The 17,930-nt window shown below is 33.3% G+C and overlaps 2 protein-coding genes across 2 annotated transcripts; both read right to left on the reverse strand.

Annotated features, from left to right (window-relative positions):
* Positions 1-1,595: 1,595 nt before the first annotated feature.
* Positions 1,596-9,182, reverse strand: LOC139872245 (carboxypeptidase SOL1). The gene is made up of 15 exons (XM_071860087.1): positions 8,992-9,182; positions 7,568-7,634; positions 7,383-7,478; positions 7,199-7,229; positions 6,998-7,054; positions 6,714-6,809; positions 6,414-6,536; positions 5,866-5,970; positions 5,487-5,533; positions 5,076-5,201; positions 4,849-4,951; positions 4,277-4,339; positions 3,449-3,532; positions 3,038-3,101; positions 1,596-2,016 (listed from the first exon to the last, which is right to left on the reverse strand). Exons 1-15 carry the CDS (start codon positions 9,089-9,091, stop codon positions 1,715-1,717), a joined length of 1,464 nt encoding a protein of 487 aa, XP_071716188.1. The 5' UTR covers positions 9,092-9,182; the 3' UTR covers positions 1,596-1,714.
* A 1,173-nt stretch (positions 9,183-10,355) lies between these two features.
* Positions 10,356-14,899, reverse strand: LOC139873348 (protein LIKE COV 2-like). The gene is made up of 7 exons (XM_071861274.1): positions 14,628-14,899; positions 13,631-13,683; positions 13,435-13,544; positions 12,741-12,908; positions 11,868-11,965; positions 11,282-11,408; positions 10,356-10,580 (listed from the first exon to the last, which is right to left on the reverse strand). The coding sequence occupies exons 1-7, from the start codon at positions 14,772-14,774 to the stop codon at positions 10,480-10,482; spliced, it is 804 nt and encodes a 267-aa protein (XP_071717375.1). The 5' UTR covers positions 14,775-14,899; the 3' UTR covers positions 10,356-10,479.
* Positions 14,900-17,930: the final 3,031 nt, after the last annotated feature.

A 17,930-nucleotide genomic window follows, 5' to 3' on the forward strand; every position in this document is an offset into this window, starting at 1 on the left:
TAACGGTCGACGCCACATGGGAATTGATATTTCCACCATTGGACTTGCTTCTTTCACCTTAAATTACTATAACACCCTCCCTTAATGATAGGCTTAGATAAAAATTTTAAAACTTTTTGTTCTAATTTATTAATGGGTAATCAGGGAAAAAAGAAAAAAGTATGAGATTATGGTGGAACAAGTAAAAATGATGTTGGAAATATCATCTCCCATCATAAAAAAGCTCTGAAAAATTTACACGTCGTCGTCTAGATTGACTGGTAGCACGTGCTACAAGTCAATACACGTGCTATCAGTCAATACACGTGCTATCCGCCCCTGGATATATACCCCTATACTTTTATAAAAAAACTTTAACTTCTTATTTTTAGTTATTTATGTAAATGAACAACTAATTTTAAACATCTTAAAAAAATATATTAACCATTGCCAGAATCTCATGCCCTCACCATGTGCTTGTAAGGGTGCCATTGGCAGTAGAGTGCCCTCATAATGCTAGTTGCAATTCGTTATATCTATACACATTTTAGGACGGAAGCTTGAATATTTTTTTTTTGTACTATTAGCTATTAGCTTTAAATAATGATTGTAAATTGATTTATTTAATTATAATACACGTAGTACTAGTTTTTTTTGAGGAGGTGTGTAATAGTAGTGTAAATCTGTCTTCAAACTGTCATGAAAAAGAAGTAGTGACGTGATATTGATGTGACAGTCTATCTTGATGAGAAAGTGATGAGTCGTCTTGCTAGTTGCTACCATTATCAATTATAATCAAATTTTAGCAACCGTGCTCCACTAAAGAAAGATCACTTTGATAAGACCAGGTGCGGAAGTAGTAAGGGAAGCGGGGGCATCCGCCCCCAGTGGATTCGAAATTTTTAGTACAAAAATTTTGGATTTTTTGATTTTGCCCCAAAGGATTTTTTTTAGGTCCAAAAGTCTTCTTATTTTGCCTCCAAAGGCTCCATATTTTGCTCAAAAGTTTCAGTATTTTGCCGAAAAACTTCCATATTTTATCCAAATGCATCGATATTTTGCTCAAAAAAATTGCTACGTTTTAAATTTTTTTTGACCCCGGTAAAAAAAGTTTCCGTTTCCGCCACTGGATAAGACCATATGTTATGGTAAATGGAATCGTTGTGAGCGACATGGCATTATTGTTGGATGGAAGGTACGTTGAGGTAAATGTTGTGTTGTGACGTGGTAAAATATAATTGATATTGGGTTAATAAAGAAATAAAAAAAAAAAAATTTTACTAGCCAGTCACAACGAAAAATTTGACAACGGCCCACAATGGCAAGGGGTGACCGTTGTCTTTTTCAACGTCAACAACCAAATTTTCGTTGTCAATACATAGTGCATGTATATGTTTTTATCGGACCTATGGTCCCATCGCTTGTAATTATTCTGCTTTTTTTTAATAAAATTTCTGATCTTTCCAAAAAAAACACATAGAGCATGGTCTAAGAGTACAGCTACACGTGAATGCAAATCTACCAATATTTCTCAATTTTATTTGAAGGTGCAATTATAAATTATAATGATATATGCTCATAACCCTTCTCGTCAGCAGAAAACTGCAGCACAATTCTTAAGGTTCTTTCTCACGTTTATTTAAATTAAAAGTTAGACGACAACTATAAAAGTTTGTATAAATAGAAACAAAATGTACACCTTTTGTGGTTCATACAGGGTTGTATACAATGGACTTTAGACTGCAGAAACTCGTCTTTGTCGTATTAACTTTCGCACTTTAAAATGGTTAACAATGGCTTTTCTCTTCATCAGGAAAAAGAGAAAAGCCAAAACTAGAATTAATGTTAAAGATACTTGCATATGAGACTTCGATATAACCGCAAATATATTCAAACTTCTCCTGCTGACGCAGCGATTGGGTAAAAACCGGTCAGCTATGGTTATTTCTGGTTCGAGTATGAAATCTAACGTCATTAGTTCTTCCTTCACTACGATAGTTGTGGTTCGTGTTTTGTAACCAGGCATTGTTGCCACAACTGCATTATATGAGACATTAGGCTCGAGTTACAATTTTCATCACCACAAAAAGATCAATAAAGTTTGGATATGTGTTGTAAATAGACTCGTAGTAAAGTGGCCAAAACTAACTCGATTGGTTCTGTAAACCAAATTTTATCAAAGCTTTAAGTCCTAAAACTCACTTAGATAACACCTAAACATCAAAAAGGGGTTTCATTCTCTGGGCCCTGAGTTCCTTGCAAGAGGTCTCAGGTTCGAATCCCGTCTATGACGGATATTTAGAGGTGGCTAGGGATGAGTTGGAAACAGCCAGGAGTAATCTTGATGAGCTGCGTAAATTAGAGTATAGGGTCGGATTACTCGCCCTCGCGGGTAGCTCGAACAGGGAAAACCTTCTACCTTTCTTTGGGACAATATGACAATAGACCTTTACAACTTTTATAACATTGTTGAATACAATACTCCAAAAAGTTAACAATAAAATTATCATGACGATGTTTGACACATTTTTGACAGAAAATAGGTGATAATTAAAGCTTTTAAAAATTTTAAGACATATTTACGCGAACAGTCCCCGTGATTCGCTCGGATTACGAGTTCAGTCCCTAAATGTTTTTTTCTTACGTGAACAGTTCTCGTGGTTTACCAATATTGTGTGAACTGTCAACACAAAATTGGTAAACCACGAGGACTGTCAATGCAAAATTCGTAAATCACGAGGACTGTCCACGTAAGAAAAGAAGTTTAGGAACCAAAATCGTACATGAGCAAACCGCAGGGAATGTTTGCGTAATTATGTTATTTTCAATGTTACTTGAACTTTCTAACTTCTAGAAATCATAGTACCCATACTATGAATTTGTACATGATTTTAAAAAAACTCACTGTCAGTTAATGATAATTAAGTATAGCTTAAGTAATGTAAGTTTTTTTTGAACAGCTAAAATTTCATTCAAAAACCCCCTTAACAAATTGTTTTGGGGGGGGGGGGGGTTGTTAATCAGCTAACAAATTGTTAGCTTAAGTAATGTAAGTTACCTTCGTACTGGTGCCCAGGTGCCAGTAACCTATGATAATCAGCTAACGTTTCGCTCGATTTAATCTGTACATCATGTTAGCAAATGTGTCAAGTGGACTTTAACAAACAAACAATACTTCATTCCAATTACATAAACTAACAGTATCGACACTAATATATCACCCCTTGAATGACCTTGACTCTTACGAGTCATTTATTGACTCTTCGGAGTTGTGTCTACTCGTGTCTCTTACGAGTAAGAATATAAGGAAAACTCTTACTATGAGATCTAAAAAATAAAAAATAAAAATTAAATGATTGAAATTCGTTTCGAATTAAGCAGTCGTGGTCGTTGGAAGCCACCGATTTCACCTTCGATACTCATATACTTTTTTACTTGTATTAAGATTGAGTATACAAAGAGATCGTACCGTGTAATTTATACCCTTTATTGCGATAGAAGCAGGTAAAGGATATCCACAATCTGATGAAAAGATCCTTCCATGCACCCCTGACTACACAAGATAAGAATAGAAAGTGATTATGAGTCAGCATACTACTGTGTATATGTTTGGACAAGAATAAATAAATGATTATGTTAAACTAATTACATCACTTTTGATCAACTATAAAGCGCTTAAGCACCTAACATTCTTTCAGTCACAATCACAATCAGGATGATCACAAATCAGTCACTAAAAACTACTTTGTACTCTGTGTTAGTTAGTTAATTTGATTAACATAGACGGGATCAAGGTTGTAAAAGTAGCGAGTCAGGGACGGGTCGGTCAGGACATTGGAGGGATGAGTCGGGATGAGTTGGGCGTTGACCAACGTTGACTTTATATATGTTACACAAAAATATATCAAACATAAAACATAAATATTTCAAATATAGGTATATGGCACAGAATATGATATTAAAAAATATTGACATTTTAAACTAACTTTGACTTTGACCGACTAGGCCGAATTCACCCTACTTTAACCTGACTTATTAGTGTTGACCGACTTTTAAGGCATTTTTAGGCGAGTCGGAACGGGCTAGTCCCCAAACCGAAGTGTCGGCCGACTTTTACAGCAGTAGACAGGATATATGTATGTGATTGATGAATCTTCATTCTAAGCTATGCAACTGAAAACAGTACAAAAGTTATATGATCACTTTATATCTTCAAAGATTTTCTAATTTGCAACAGATTATGGACTAGATCAAGATCAACAGTTGGAAGGTATTTAGTTAAAACTCGATAAATTACCTTCACAAGGCTAGCAACAAGATCAAGCATACTCCTTTTGTTGTATTCCCATATCATATGAAGCTGCAGATGGTAAAGGAAAACAAGTTCAATACTGATATTGCAAAAAATGAAAAGATCATTGACCATATATCAAATTTTTATGTTGCAGATTTAATTATCAGCTGTATCTAAAATTGCTTCTTATTGCGGTTATCTTAAAAGTAACATATTTCACAGAACTACCATCTAACAAACAAATTAGAGGTGACGAAATGGGTTGTTTGTAACCAGTCGAAACAGGTTCTGGTAAACGCAGGTAAATTAACACCGACAAAACCAAATGGGGTTGGGTTTACCTGCAAGCACGTTTATGTTCATTTCCTTAAACTCGCAATAAATAATTTATGCTTTGAATAAGTCGCAAAAACTATATTTACTTGCATCATCTACATTTATAAACAAAGCACTTGGGCATATTTCAAATCAAAATTTTCACCGATTTAACATAAACAATTAAGATATAAGCACACCCTAAATTAAACAATCAAAATTAAGCTAATATGCTCAGTTACTATAAAGAAGAACCTGACCTCATTAGCAGGAGGCCATTTGTTGTCACTGATCTCCAATGTCAGTTCAAAACATCCACCGTATATATAGTTCCAGTCTTGCATACCACCGTATATTGGATACCTGTAGCAGAAAGGAAATAAATTTTAAAAACAAGATAAATAATTTCTATAAAATATCTTAGTACTGCAAATTTACATCAGATAATTCTAACTTTCTTGAACACTTTTAGTATCAAATTGCATACCAATAAGCTCCATTTGTGATTCCTGCATCAAATTCCTTGCTAAGAGACATGTTATAGTGAGAGCCACTATACAACTTTGCCATATATATAAAAACTTCATCATCTGGACATGCATAATAACTTTTGCTGAAATTGCAAATAACAAGATTAACATATTATGATATGATTTAACATATTAAACTATGAACTGAAAGAATGACAACTTTTGCGATATATTTCTGAATCTATAGGTACGATAGCTGTAGTCAGTATCCTCATTTGGATTGTGTGAAAGATAGATATTACACGATTAATCATAACGTTGGACGTTAAAACCCTTCATATATCCTAAAATCAAGATTTATTATATTGTTTACTTCAATAAACCATTAACTATGAAATAATCTCACGTTACAACATATGAAAACTCACCTTTTATCTTTAGTCCCATCCCATGGATAATTTGCAACGAGTGCCCCCTGAGAAATAAGTTAATACATTAAAAGCCGTGCGCTTTATGTTTATTCAAAGAAAGCATAAACTTTAAACTTTGAAACCTTTATTCAGAACATGCCCTTTGGCTCAATACAGCATGGGAGTTACCAATTTTTACTTGAATCAAGTTGTCATAGTCAATACATTATAGCAGAAAAAGTTAATTTTATGTAAGGAAGCCATGACAAAAGTTCATTTCATAAACAGAGAAGCATCGTATATACACTTATTGAGGTCCTAGCAAGTTTTAGGCTGATTCTTTATCCAAATAATAATAATAAAAAAAAAAGAATAAATAAAAATTCAGACTGATTACCCCATGAAGACTAGCAGAGGCCGTGAAGCGTATATCTTTAATCCAACTCATGATCGCTTTTGTCTCGGGTTGTCTTTCATCGATATCATTATTTATCGAAAAGAACTGCATTGTGTAACACTGTAATGTCAGTTCAATGGTTTAAGCAACCATTTATTGAGTATATCAATTTAAAGAAGAACTTAATCAAAAAAAAGTTTTTAAAGATCTTTTATATGAAGATTATGGAATACAACACAGTAACCATGTTCTATTTTTACGAAGTAAAACTTAATGGAAAACAAGGTATTGGTTGTCTGTAAGTCATGAAGAACAAAACGAGTTACTTAATTACTTAACGATAATACAGATACAGATTCTATGATACAAAACATAGAAAGGGTTAATAGCAACTTACAGACTTTTCATTATTAAGAGTAAGTGCAACAGATGTTTCAAGCAAATATCAACATTTATGAAAATAAAATATAAAGTTTGAAATTATAGTTTGGACTGTAAAATTACTAAAGTATCCCTCCACCAAACAGATGAGTCAAAGATGAAGCTACCTGATCTGGAAAATCACGATTGAGATCAACATGGTTTGCATTTCCACGTCGTCTGAGAGAAAATCCATCCGGATTCATTGATGGAAGGATGTGAAGGTGTACATTGTCTACAATCAGTGTCGCCTACATTGATCAGTAACTCTTGGGTCAAAGTAAACTAAAAAAGAGCATAAGATATGAATTGAATCAGTGTCGCCTACATTGATCAGTAACTCTTGGGTCAAAGTAAACTAAAAAAGAGCATAAGATATGAATTGCATGCTTCACGTAAATTAAAATTGTTGTAAAGCAGATGGTTACCATAGGATCCTTGTTATAATTATCACATAGCCAATTTGCTAGAAGTAACATAAGTTCACGCCCTACGGGTTCATCTCCATGCACATTCCCGACAAACTGCAACATTCAAGATATCAACCATTTAATCTTAAAAACACTTGTGCATTTTCATATACTAATTATTGATTTCGAGACAAATTTGCTTTGCATAATAATAATATCAGTTTCATGAAAAAAGGAAAGTACAATATAGATAATAAATCAACAATAAACCAATATATTATATGAATTCAAGATATCATCACCTTGAAAGCAGGTTTTGCTTCTTCCTTACCAGGATTATTTGAAATCTCCATCACCCACTGTATAATGAAAGCGATAAGGATAAACAACATTTCAAATTTGTAGAAACAGACGATGAAAATAACTGTAGAGGTATGATTTTTGCCGCGTAAAAAAAAAAAAAAAAAAAAAAAAAACTCTGTAGACGTATGAACAGAACATACCAGTGGAACACCTAAGACACTTCTCCCAATACTGGTGTAGAATTAAATGCCCTCAAAGAGAGAATTAGAAACGAGTCAGTTAATTACACGAGTTAATTCAACTATTTATTTTAGCAAAAACGGCAGCCGTAAAACTCTAAACGATGAGAATTAAAAAAGTAGCGTAACAAATAGAATAAGTCACCTATAAATCCTGGATATGTGACGACATCTACCATGAAATGCTTTGATAGCCTTCTCAAGATCAGAATTAGTCATATACCCACGAGCTAAAGCGTTACTGCAGAAATAGCCACAAGTAAACCAATATAAGATATAATTAAATAATTTAAAATTTTTCTGAAAGTGATAAATAATACTCCGTATTACAGTTTCTGAAAGTGGTTTTCTTCCGACAAATGTCTTCTGGAAGCAGCATATGGTATATCCACAAAACCTGTTGATCATAAATCAATTAAGATACAGTGACAAGATGATCAACAAACGTTGTAAAAAACGATTATTCATCCTAAGTTCAGTTGTAATATATAACTGAAAAAGATCATATTTTTTAAGGAAAACTCTAGAGCAAGTTTGTAATTAGGTAGCCTTTAATCTAAGAGATCAGGTGTAGGTCACTTTTGGGTTTTCAAATGATTGTTATTTGGATTTGGATGCATCAATATGTATCGAAGTATTGTAGTTTCAAAGGTACTTTAAGTTATATTTTAATCATAATCTATATCTATATCTATATTTTATAAAAAGTAAGAACCCAATATGAAATGATATTTAGTAGCATAAATCATCCTATAACATACATCCATGAGTACAAAATGAAACAAAAATTCAACAAAAGTATAGCTAGCTGCTACATGATCAATATTACCCATTCAAAACCTCAATCTAAACTCCTCATAATATACCATAAATCCGTGAATACAAAATGAAAATTCAACCAACCTCTAAGACCTGAGTAACAAGCTTATAAAATAGAGTTATATACCATTTTTTTAACAGCAGTACTGATCACCCAGGGGGACTTAACCTCCCACACGTTCATCTCCCGCAGTTGCATAACCCGCCCCCCAACTACTGCCCAGGAGAAAACCCGGCCAAATCCGAGGGCATGGGCGGTAAAACCCCCCTCCTCACTGCCCCCGCAACGCGATGTGCGGAAGGCACCCTTGGGTGGAATTCAAGGGTAAAGAGGAAACCTTGTGTGCAATGTTGCACCCCACGGGAGTCGAACTCCTGACCTCTGGCAGACCACTACCGCATGAGCTACAACACAAGGTTAGAGTTATATACCATATGCATATGCATATTTCCAGTGGATGTGTTATTCATGATGTTGAGAATCTAATTCCCTGTAACAAAATACCTAATATCACTATCAGTCTATCACTCTGTATAAAAACAAGAGTCCATTTACATCCTTGTAACTAGAAAACTTACAAAATCAATAAATCATAGTAATTTTCTGCATATAGGAAAAGATAATTAAATATAATACCAATTACCATTTACCAGCATCATAACTGGATTACACAAAAAAAAATGTACATATCTAATATCTAATACTATAAATCAATAAATATGTGAGGTTTTCATTTCTTCTCTATTCCAAATACAGTAATAAATAAGTAAAAAAAGTTACACATACCATGACCTAAACAGATATAATATAAGATCATAATATATGTATATAGACATATAAACACACACTCATTAAAATCATTTAGCAGACAAAATCAAGCAAATGATAGTAAATAGTAAAAATTAGAAAAGGAAAAAAATAATAAAAAGTTGACCTGGATCCCGTTGACCACCTCTGGCAACGGCTGTGTGAAAAAATTGAAGAAAAATTAGAGAGAGAGATAGTATGAACAACGAATTATTCAGGTGCGCCATTAAAATTAGAGTGATCTAAGATGTTTCAGATTTAAGAACAATTTGCAGGGGAGACGAAGTACTTTTAAAGATTTGGTCGATGCAAATAACTTCCAACTGGAAACAAAATAGCACGTGACATGCATCACCCCTCACCCCTATATACATTATATCAGTGATGTAAAAAATCCTGATTACACCCGATTAATCCCGAATTATTCATTTTTAAGAACGGACCGTTCTGTTTTTTCAAATTCATTTAATTAATCAGTTAACGTTGTTTAATGGTTAAAATCAAATGAGTTAGTCAAAGTCGGTGAAAGTCAAACTTGGTCAACATTTAATATAAATTCAAACTAGAAATTTTGATGTTTTTGAACAAATAAACGATTATGTTTATGATTTTAAATAATTATGTTAAAGTTTATGTTTATGGTTTTCATCTATATTTACATATATAAATTAGAATCTTTTACTTAAAGTATAAAAGTTCGATCCGATTAATCCCAAATTGCTGATTATTCCTTTCAAAGTGTCGACCGATTACTCCATGAATAGTGAATTTTGCAATCTTGTCTGATATACGAGTATTGATTTGTAGTGATAGCTTTAATAATTGAAACTTAGTTTATGACGCCGAGTGGTTAATTATGTAAGGTATATATGGAGACAAATTATCACTATGTCGGAACCCACAAATCATTTTTTGGACGAAACATTTAATGCATAGACGTCTGAAACTTTCGAAATGTGCTAGTAACTACAAGAGAAATATTTTTTGCAGCACATGAAAGTCGAACGCCTAACCCCTCTTAAAGGATGTCAGGTTACCATCAATGCACCAACGGGTTCTTAAAGAAGATTTACTAATGACTAAATGGTAAAAGAAACTTTAAGCAATCATAATAATTAATGATGATGCAGTTCTACTTTTAGTGCAATTGGGACAAATTTTCATGTACAACAAACTTCACTTTCAGTCCATTCCCATCTTAGAAAACCTAAGTAGAACATATATGTTTAAATGTTTCATTACCAAGTACCAACTAAATAAACTATTCAGATCCTTGAATGTTGAATTCAAAAGTAACTTTCTTAACATGAAATTGAATCAAAACACAAACTTTGTGTATGCAACCTCAAAAACATTAGCTTTAGGGTTTAGACTAGTTGAGATGCAACTCACCCACATAACATAAAATTTGTATATTGACTTTTTACAAACAAAAAACAATGCAATGCATCGTGGCCATTACTAAATATGCAGCAACCATTATCGCTACGATCCTAAAGCACCCAACAACGATTGAGATACATACAATACAAGAATACAAAAGTTTCATTTGATTCAAATAAAAAGAACTGCAGAAAATATGGATACGGATACAAATTCATCCAAAACACATCTTCTACATCATTCTGTTTAGCGGAACTCTATCATTAGCACGTGAGACCCGCTCTATTGGAGATATTGACTGCGGCATCGACATACCCACCGAAACAATAATTTCTGAAATATCCATTAGACAAAGAATGTCATATAACAGAACTAAATACTGGTATTATCGTATGACATCGAGCAATATTTCATCAAAATTAGACAGAACGTTCGGGCCCATTTACTAAAAAATGAGCTGATGCAAGTTATAGTTTTTTTTTACAGCGAGATTGGAGTCGCTGACGGGGACCACCAAAGGAGTTCCCACCACCAGATCATATCCGTTCCACGTGTCAAGGATGTTCCACCGAACAATTGCCATAGGATAGGCTCTGCGTGTAGTCATCCTTGGGAAGCACCCCCTGAACAACTGCCATAGGACAGCCAGACACACTATGCCTCTAGAGGACTCCATAACCAACTGCAAAGCAAATTGCATTATGAAATCCCCAGGTGAAACTCGAACTCGAGACCTCACGGACACCCAAAAGGGCGGTAACCACTCAGCTAGACGGAGATGGTTTGATGCAAGTTATAGAACTTCTTAAACATATCAAAATGAAAGAAAATAAAAAACCTAAGTGTGTGTTCGATGAATACGGAGTCTTTAGAGTTATTTTATTCAACAGCTTATAGTAGTCTTTTGTAATAATCCAGTTTCTTAATCAATTATAAATGCATCAATTTACCATATGTACTAAAAATAGTTGAAATTTGAGAATTATGCATGTGAAATGTAAAGAAAGAAACGAATGCAGGGAAAGTGAGGATACCAATGCCTTCTCGAATAGACAAATTTGGCCGTATAATTTCTTCAGAATTCACCAAAAATACGTCACCGATGTAGAGATGGTTTGTAGGGACATAAACACTACATAACTCTTCATCTCCATTTTCCCTCTGCAGGTATTTGTTAATCAGTTCAGGGGCACAGGTGCATTACGTATTCAAAGACTCAAAATTACATTTCAAAACCAACTTTGTTCTTTATCACACCTAATATTCCCAATTAAGAATCTGTATATTGTTATGTAATACTCAAATTCTTTCTCAAATAACATAACTTTTTTTTTTTTATCTTCAAGTTAAAATTAACTCATTCAATACTCAAGAGTCAAATGTGCATTCTTTATTGGACCGTGAACATATAACATATCTTCACATCAATATCACAAGGGCCACAATCACATTCATATCTTCTTCCACCATAAACTTGAATGTTAACTGTTAAGTTGAGCATTTTTAACAAAACATATACTGTTTTTGGAAATACAGAAAGTATAAATAACTATATACAAAGTTCGAATGAAAAAGTTACTTCAAGTCTGATATAACGAGTACTAACAAAAATCGAAGTACCTGAAGAACAACTGATGATGTAATAAAACCAAAAGCATATTCTCCCAAACGAGGATGACGAATGATGGCAACCTCCTTAAATGCAGTGGTGTTCTGATCTGTGACCAGAAGATAAAGGTCTCTATTTTAAGTACCAAATAGCAATAAAATATAATTAAGAGCATGGTCAAATGGTAATAGAACATCCACAGCCCGGATATGGCAAAAGGGCCGGGTTGTGCGCTTTAGAATAGGAGTCAAACTGGGTAGTCTTGATCCTGTTAGGTTAACCTGAATCAAATTTCTGTCTTAAAACTTATAAGTTTCGATAGATCATTAGTGCGAAAGATACGGTTACAAAAACTACATTTCTGTGATAATCTAGACTATCTCAATATTATGATTTAGAACGTTATAGGTATAAAATACATACTTATGGCGATTTTGAGCACATTTGACCCATTTCTTTTTACCTAAGTTTTTGTTTTACCCATCATAACATATAAAAACATAACCAAAATGACCATTCATAAGAAAATAGATCAAATCCACCATTGCTAATGCCCAAAATGAAAAAACAAATAAAGAGCTCTAAGTAGTCATAAAGGTAACTCCTTACATTGAAACCACCCAATTAAAACATCATGCATTATTGATTTAGTGCTAGTGTAAAACTTATAAGAAAACAACTCCACAAAGTTGATATACGGAAATTATTAGTTTCTTAAATCCTGTGTTTCAAACTCAAACAACTTCTATGAGTTCAATCAGCAACAAGAAAGTAATCATAACTCAAAACTTTACTTTGATGTAAATAACATTATACTTAACAATTCATATGACCTCTACCAATATTGTGTACGATAAGTTTCAAATAAACGTGACACTGATTACCTGGAGATATAGCAGCACTAATTTGTTTGGATGCAGAGTATATGTGTTTCACAAACGGCATTCGCTTTATAAACCACTCCCCAACCCAGAAGACAGTAGCACCCATCCACGATGATGCAAAGATGCCAACAAAGAATATAAAGATCAATGACGTAAGAAATCCAAGACCTGGAAAATTGTAAGAAAATATTAAGAACAAAGTCGAAGTGAGCGAAATATAAATAACTTATATATAGTGAGTAATACGTAAACAATATGATTTTTATACTAAGCCTTTATCTAACTAAATGAACACTGGGACGAGGAGATACGTCTTTGCTGTAATCGGTCAGAATAAAACGAAGCAAAAAAATACACAAATATTTATAACATTGTTTAAATGTGCCTTTGCTGTCTGGAATTGAAATTAATCAGGCAATCAGATCACTAAATATTTCGGGTTATAATTGTTTAACAAGACCAAAACAGATAATTTACTTTTGTGAAAAGAAAGCGAGATATGTTTTGTGAAATAAAAAATAAGAATCTCCTAAATAATCTGATCAGTGAGACTTGATCATTGATTCCAAACCACAAATCCAAACAGATCCTTGTGTACTTACAGTATTATGAGGTCACGTTCTCCGCTAATATCCTCCATAAAGAACTTAGTTTAAATTACAACAAACAGAAAAATACGGCGTAAATGACTTACCAAATATTTCAACGCCAAGTCTCTCATAGATAGGACTGAAGAAACCATCAAAAAACTGTACAATCCACCAGGTCACAAAAAACGTAACAGCCACAGGAAAGAGAACAACACTGGATTGGACAAATTAAGTCAATGTTAAAGAGGACATAATAGTGACAGACAGTTGTAAATAATGCATAAGATGGTCAAGGTATACCATCCGGTCATAAACTTCTTTGAAACCCAACTTTGAAGAACAGCATAACATGCCTGGAAATAAATAAAATCAAATATCATGTAATAAACGTAGTATACCACTTCATACGACACATATGTTATTTAAGTGTGAAGTAGACTTATTAACGGAGAACTAGGCAAAGAACGTGAGGATGCCTATGACTATAATTTCAAAAAACTGTCAGAAACACAACAGGAAAAAGGCGGATCCCACAAAACTAGTTCAGAATCCAATTCCACTCCAAAAGCATATAGCTTTGATTCACAAACAAAAGCTCCTTTAATGCAAATGAAATCCCAAGTTTGTCATTTTAGACTTGAATGCATGTATGAACTGTGCCTCTATTCTGAAATCTTAACGCTTATATATGCGCACATATATGAACCAAAGATGTCAATACTTATATGCGTATCAGTGTAGTACTTGCACGTGAAGGGATGTGTGAGAGACACAGTAAATCTATAAGCTCATTTATTCAGCTGAGACGCAAATTATTCACCTTCACCATTGTCATACTTTATAAACATTCATAACAAAAACATTTCACGACATCGATTCTAATTTGTTTCCTTTGAGTTGACATTGACTTGCCAAATTATGTAACATCGCACATTTCATACCCTTACGGCCTAACATTCATAAAATGTTAGTTTCTCATCTAATAAGCTTACATTGTCAAATCCTAACACTCCCAGTAATAATAACAATACATTATTATTCACAAAATCTCAAACATTATGTCGATTCTATCTATTAAACGAAAATATCTACTTTAGGGTTCATCAACTAGCTTAAGGATCCCAATTCATAACATACCTAATAACATAACAATTGATCAAATGTAATTACACTACTATTAAGTTTTACAAACTTTGCCCTAAGTACACTAATCCAGACGACTAATTAGATCTCATAAATTGAAAAACTAATACTGATTCAATTGGGGCAAATTACATAAATAGATAAGTATAATCACCTTGCGAGTAGAAGAATTGGGAGAATTGGGGGCAGATTTGACGTTATCTACGATATCTTCAACAATAATATCATGATGTTGTTGACTAGCAGTATTACTACTACTACTACTACTACTAGTTAATGAATCTTTTGATCCTTCTGCCATTAACACTGACTCAGATTTTAATTTGGCCGGAGAAATAATTGGAGGATTTCAGATTATTATTTTTTTTTTTTTTTTTTTTTTAAATCTCCGGAAGAAAACAGTTGGAATCTATACGGATGGCTGCTTTGAGTGGAGTGGAAGTTTAGAGGTTTGTTAATCTCAATACTTAGCCCCTTGACTTTTTATGGAATTTAAAATTTTAATTGTCCAATAATTTTTTAACAACAACCAAATCCAATACCACATAAGTCGTGTATGGGGAGGTGAGATGTAGACAATCTTTCTTCTATCCGAGAATAAAGACAAGTCATTTCTCCACCCAGAGTGAAAACGCTCTCAAAAGTAGAGAAAGTCATCCCTCTCTCTATTCGACGGATAGAGAGATTGCTTCCGAGTAGACCTCCGGCTAGGGATGGCAAAATGACCCGTACTCGATGGGGAAACCCGAAACCCGTTATAATTGAGCCGGGTCTGACCCGAGTCCGTCGGATCATGGGCCGGGTATGGATATGGTTACAAAAAAAATTTTGGGTCATGGGCCGGGTATGGGGATGGTTACAAACCCGTTTACCCGACCCATATACCCGGCCTGCATACCCGTATACCCTGCCCGAGGAATTTTAATAATAATTTTTATGTAAAATTTTAGTATTAGTATTATATTGTTAATGTATGAAATATTTCTCTTATTTGTTTTGATAACGAGTATAATTTTATTCAATATAATCATATACAACAAGTTTTCGAGATGTGATATTTTATATACTTTGTGTATTTGAGTATTTTAGAAACTTTTCAATCAACTTTTTGTATGTAATATTTTATTTTTATAATACTTTAAACATGAAGTAGTTAAGTTATTTTTCGATATTTTGATTTGGTAACTTATTGAAAAATAGATACATAATGACTAATTGGGTATACCCGTTTACCCGTGGGGAAACCCGAAACCCGATAGTATGCAAGTAAATGGGGACCCGACGGGTTTCGGGGCGGGTTTGAGGCGAGGTTTCTTAATCGGGTTCGGGTCCGGGATTACATAAACCCGACCCGATGACATCCCTACCTCCGGCCAATAAGTAGGAAGCAAATTTTTAAAAATAAAATAAAATTAAAAATAAAATTGAGACGCCATGAAAATGGTAAAATCAAATTTCCATGGGTTTCAAATCCTGCCTAAAATTTAATTTAGGCTCTAAGAGTCAGTCAAGTCGCCAATAAATCGACGCTTGCTGTCGACTCAATAACTAGAGCCGTATTAATAAAATGTTTTTATTAAAAAAATAATGCTAACTATATAACTTAGTCACGTCATCGAAAAATAAAAGAAATAAAGACGAGCTAAACGTTAACTATACCTGAGCCTTGTCTTACCGCCTTACCGGTCAAAACAAATGGCCCTGAAAAATAGAAAGAAGAACACGAATAAACGGTAACAAACAAACGACAAGAGCAAAACAACAACAAAAAATACCGACTTAGTACGAGCCCTTTCAATTTCAATCATTGTCGTTTGTGTGTTCCACCGGATCTTTAAGATCTTTATATATATATATTAATATTTTCGTGGAAAAAAAAAAAAGTAGCAGCAAACTCAACAATACCACATACAAACAAATTAAACCAATAAACCACCTGATTATGATTTTACCCTTCCGATAACTGCTTTTTCCTTCTTAATTGTTAATAATCGGGTTAATCACCTATCGCTCCATCATTTTACATTTTAATAATGTCTCGTGCTTAGCATCCTACTCAATATGTATATACTTTTAATAGTAAACACACACTTGAAATTTTTTTCAAGGACAAGACTCGAACTTACAATTTTAAAGTTGATGAGTTTTCTTGATAACACTAAGCCCCAAGTCTTTTAGTTCAAACATCCATATTTATCTATCTTTATTCTTCTATTTTATATAAATATATATATATATATATATATATATATATATATATATATATATATATATATATATATATATATATAGAGAGAGAGATTTAATCAAGAGGGAAGCACTTTTTTGGAGAGAAATGGGGGGAAGTAATTTTTTTTCATTTTTTCGAAATTTTTTTCGTGCATCAAGATCACATGAAAATATGAACATTTAAAAAAGACACTTTGTAATGAATGTTATTATTTTGGCGTTAAAACGCTCCAAGAAAAAAATGAAAACATTCAATGCATTGAATATTTTGATTCTAAGTTTTTTTAAGGGGTTAGAAATTAGAGTTTAGAAATTAGGGGGTTAAAAATTAGGGTTTAACTATTAGGGGTTAGAAATTAGGGTTTAGGGTTTAGATTGAATATTTTAACACGAACGATTTACAGTTTTTGGTTTTGGGTTTGTGGTTTTGGGTTTAGGGACTAAACCCAAAACACCAAACCCTAAACCCTAAATCCTAAACCCTAAACTCTAAATCGGGCTAAATTTCGAAAAAAAAAACACTTCACACAAGATGAAAACAAAACGATGCAAATAAACTCAGAATAAAAACATTCAATGCATTGAATGTTTTCATTTTTTTCTTCGGACGTTATACCGCCAAAATAATAATATTCGTCACAAAGTGTTTTTTAAATGTTCATATTTTTACATAATTTTGATGTCTAAAAAAACAAAATCGAAAAAACCAAAATATTAAAAAAAAATTACTTCCCCCCATTTCCCCCCCAAAAAAAGTGCTTCCCTCTTGATTATATATATATATATATATATATATATATACTGTTTTAGTCAAGAAGAAATCACCTTTTTGGGGGGAAGTAATTTTTTTCGTTTTTTTTTCTTTCAACCATTAAGGTCACATGAAAATATGAACATTTAAAAAAGATACTTTGTGATAAATGTTATTATTTAATTGTTCATTTAAACAAAAGCACTAATCATGGGTCGAATTCCAATTCGAAAGCCAGAGTTGACAAGCCACTTTGTAAGAGGTGCTACAAACACCACACTGGGTATTATAATGTGATTTGCGATACATGCAAAAAGCATGGTCACCTTGCTAAGGATTGTAGGGTTGGTAAGCCTGCAATTAATGGCAACACACCCGTTTCAAAGGACCACTATGAGTGTGGTCAACTGGGACATTTCAGGAAGGGTTGTCCGAATAAGAAGAATATTGTACCCGTTCGTGGAAGAGCTTTTGTTA

This window comes from Rutidosis leptorrhynchoides, chromosome 10 (assembly GCF_046630445.1).
Source record: "Rutidosis leptorrhynchoides isolate AG116_Rl617_1_P2 chromosome 10, CSIRO_AGI_Rlap_v1, whole genome shotgun sequence".
NCBI classification, from domain to species: Eukaryota; Viridiplantae; Streptophyta; class Magnoliopsida; order Asterales; family Asteraceae; genus Rutidosis; species Rutidosis leptorrhynchoides.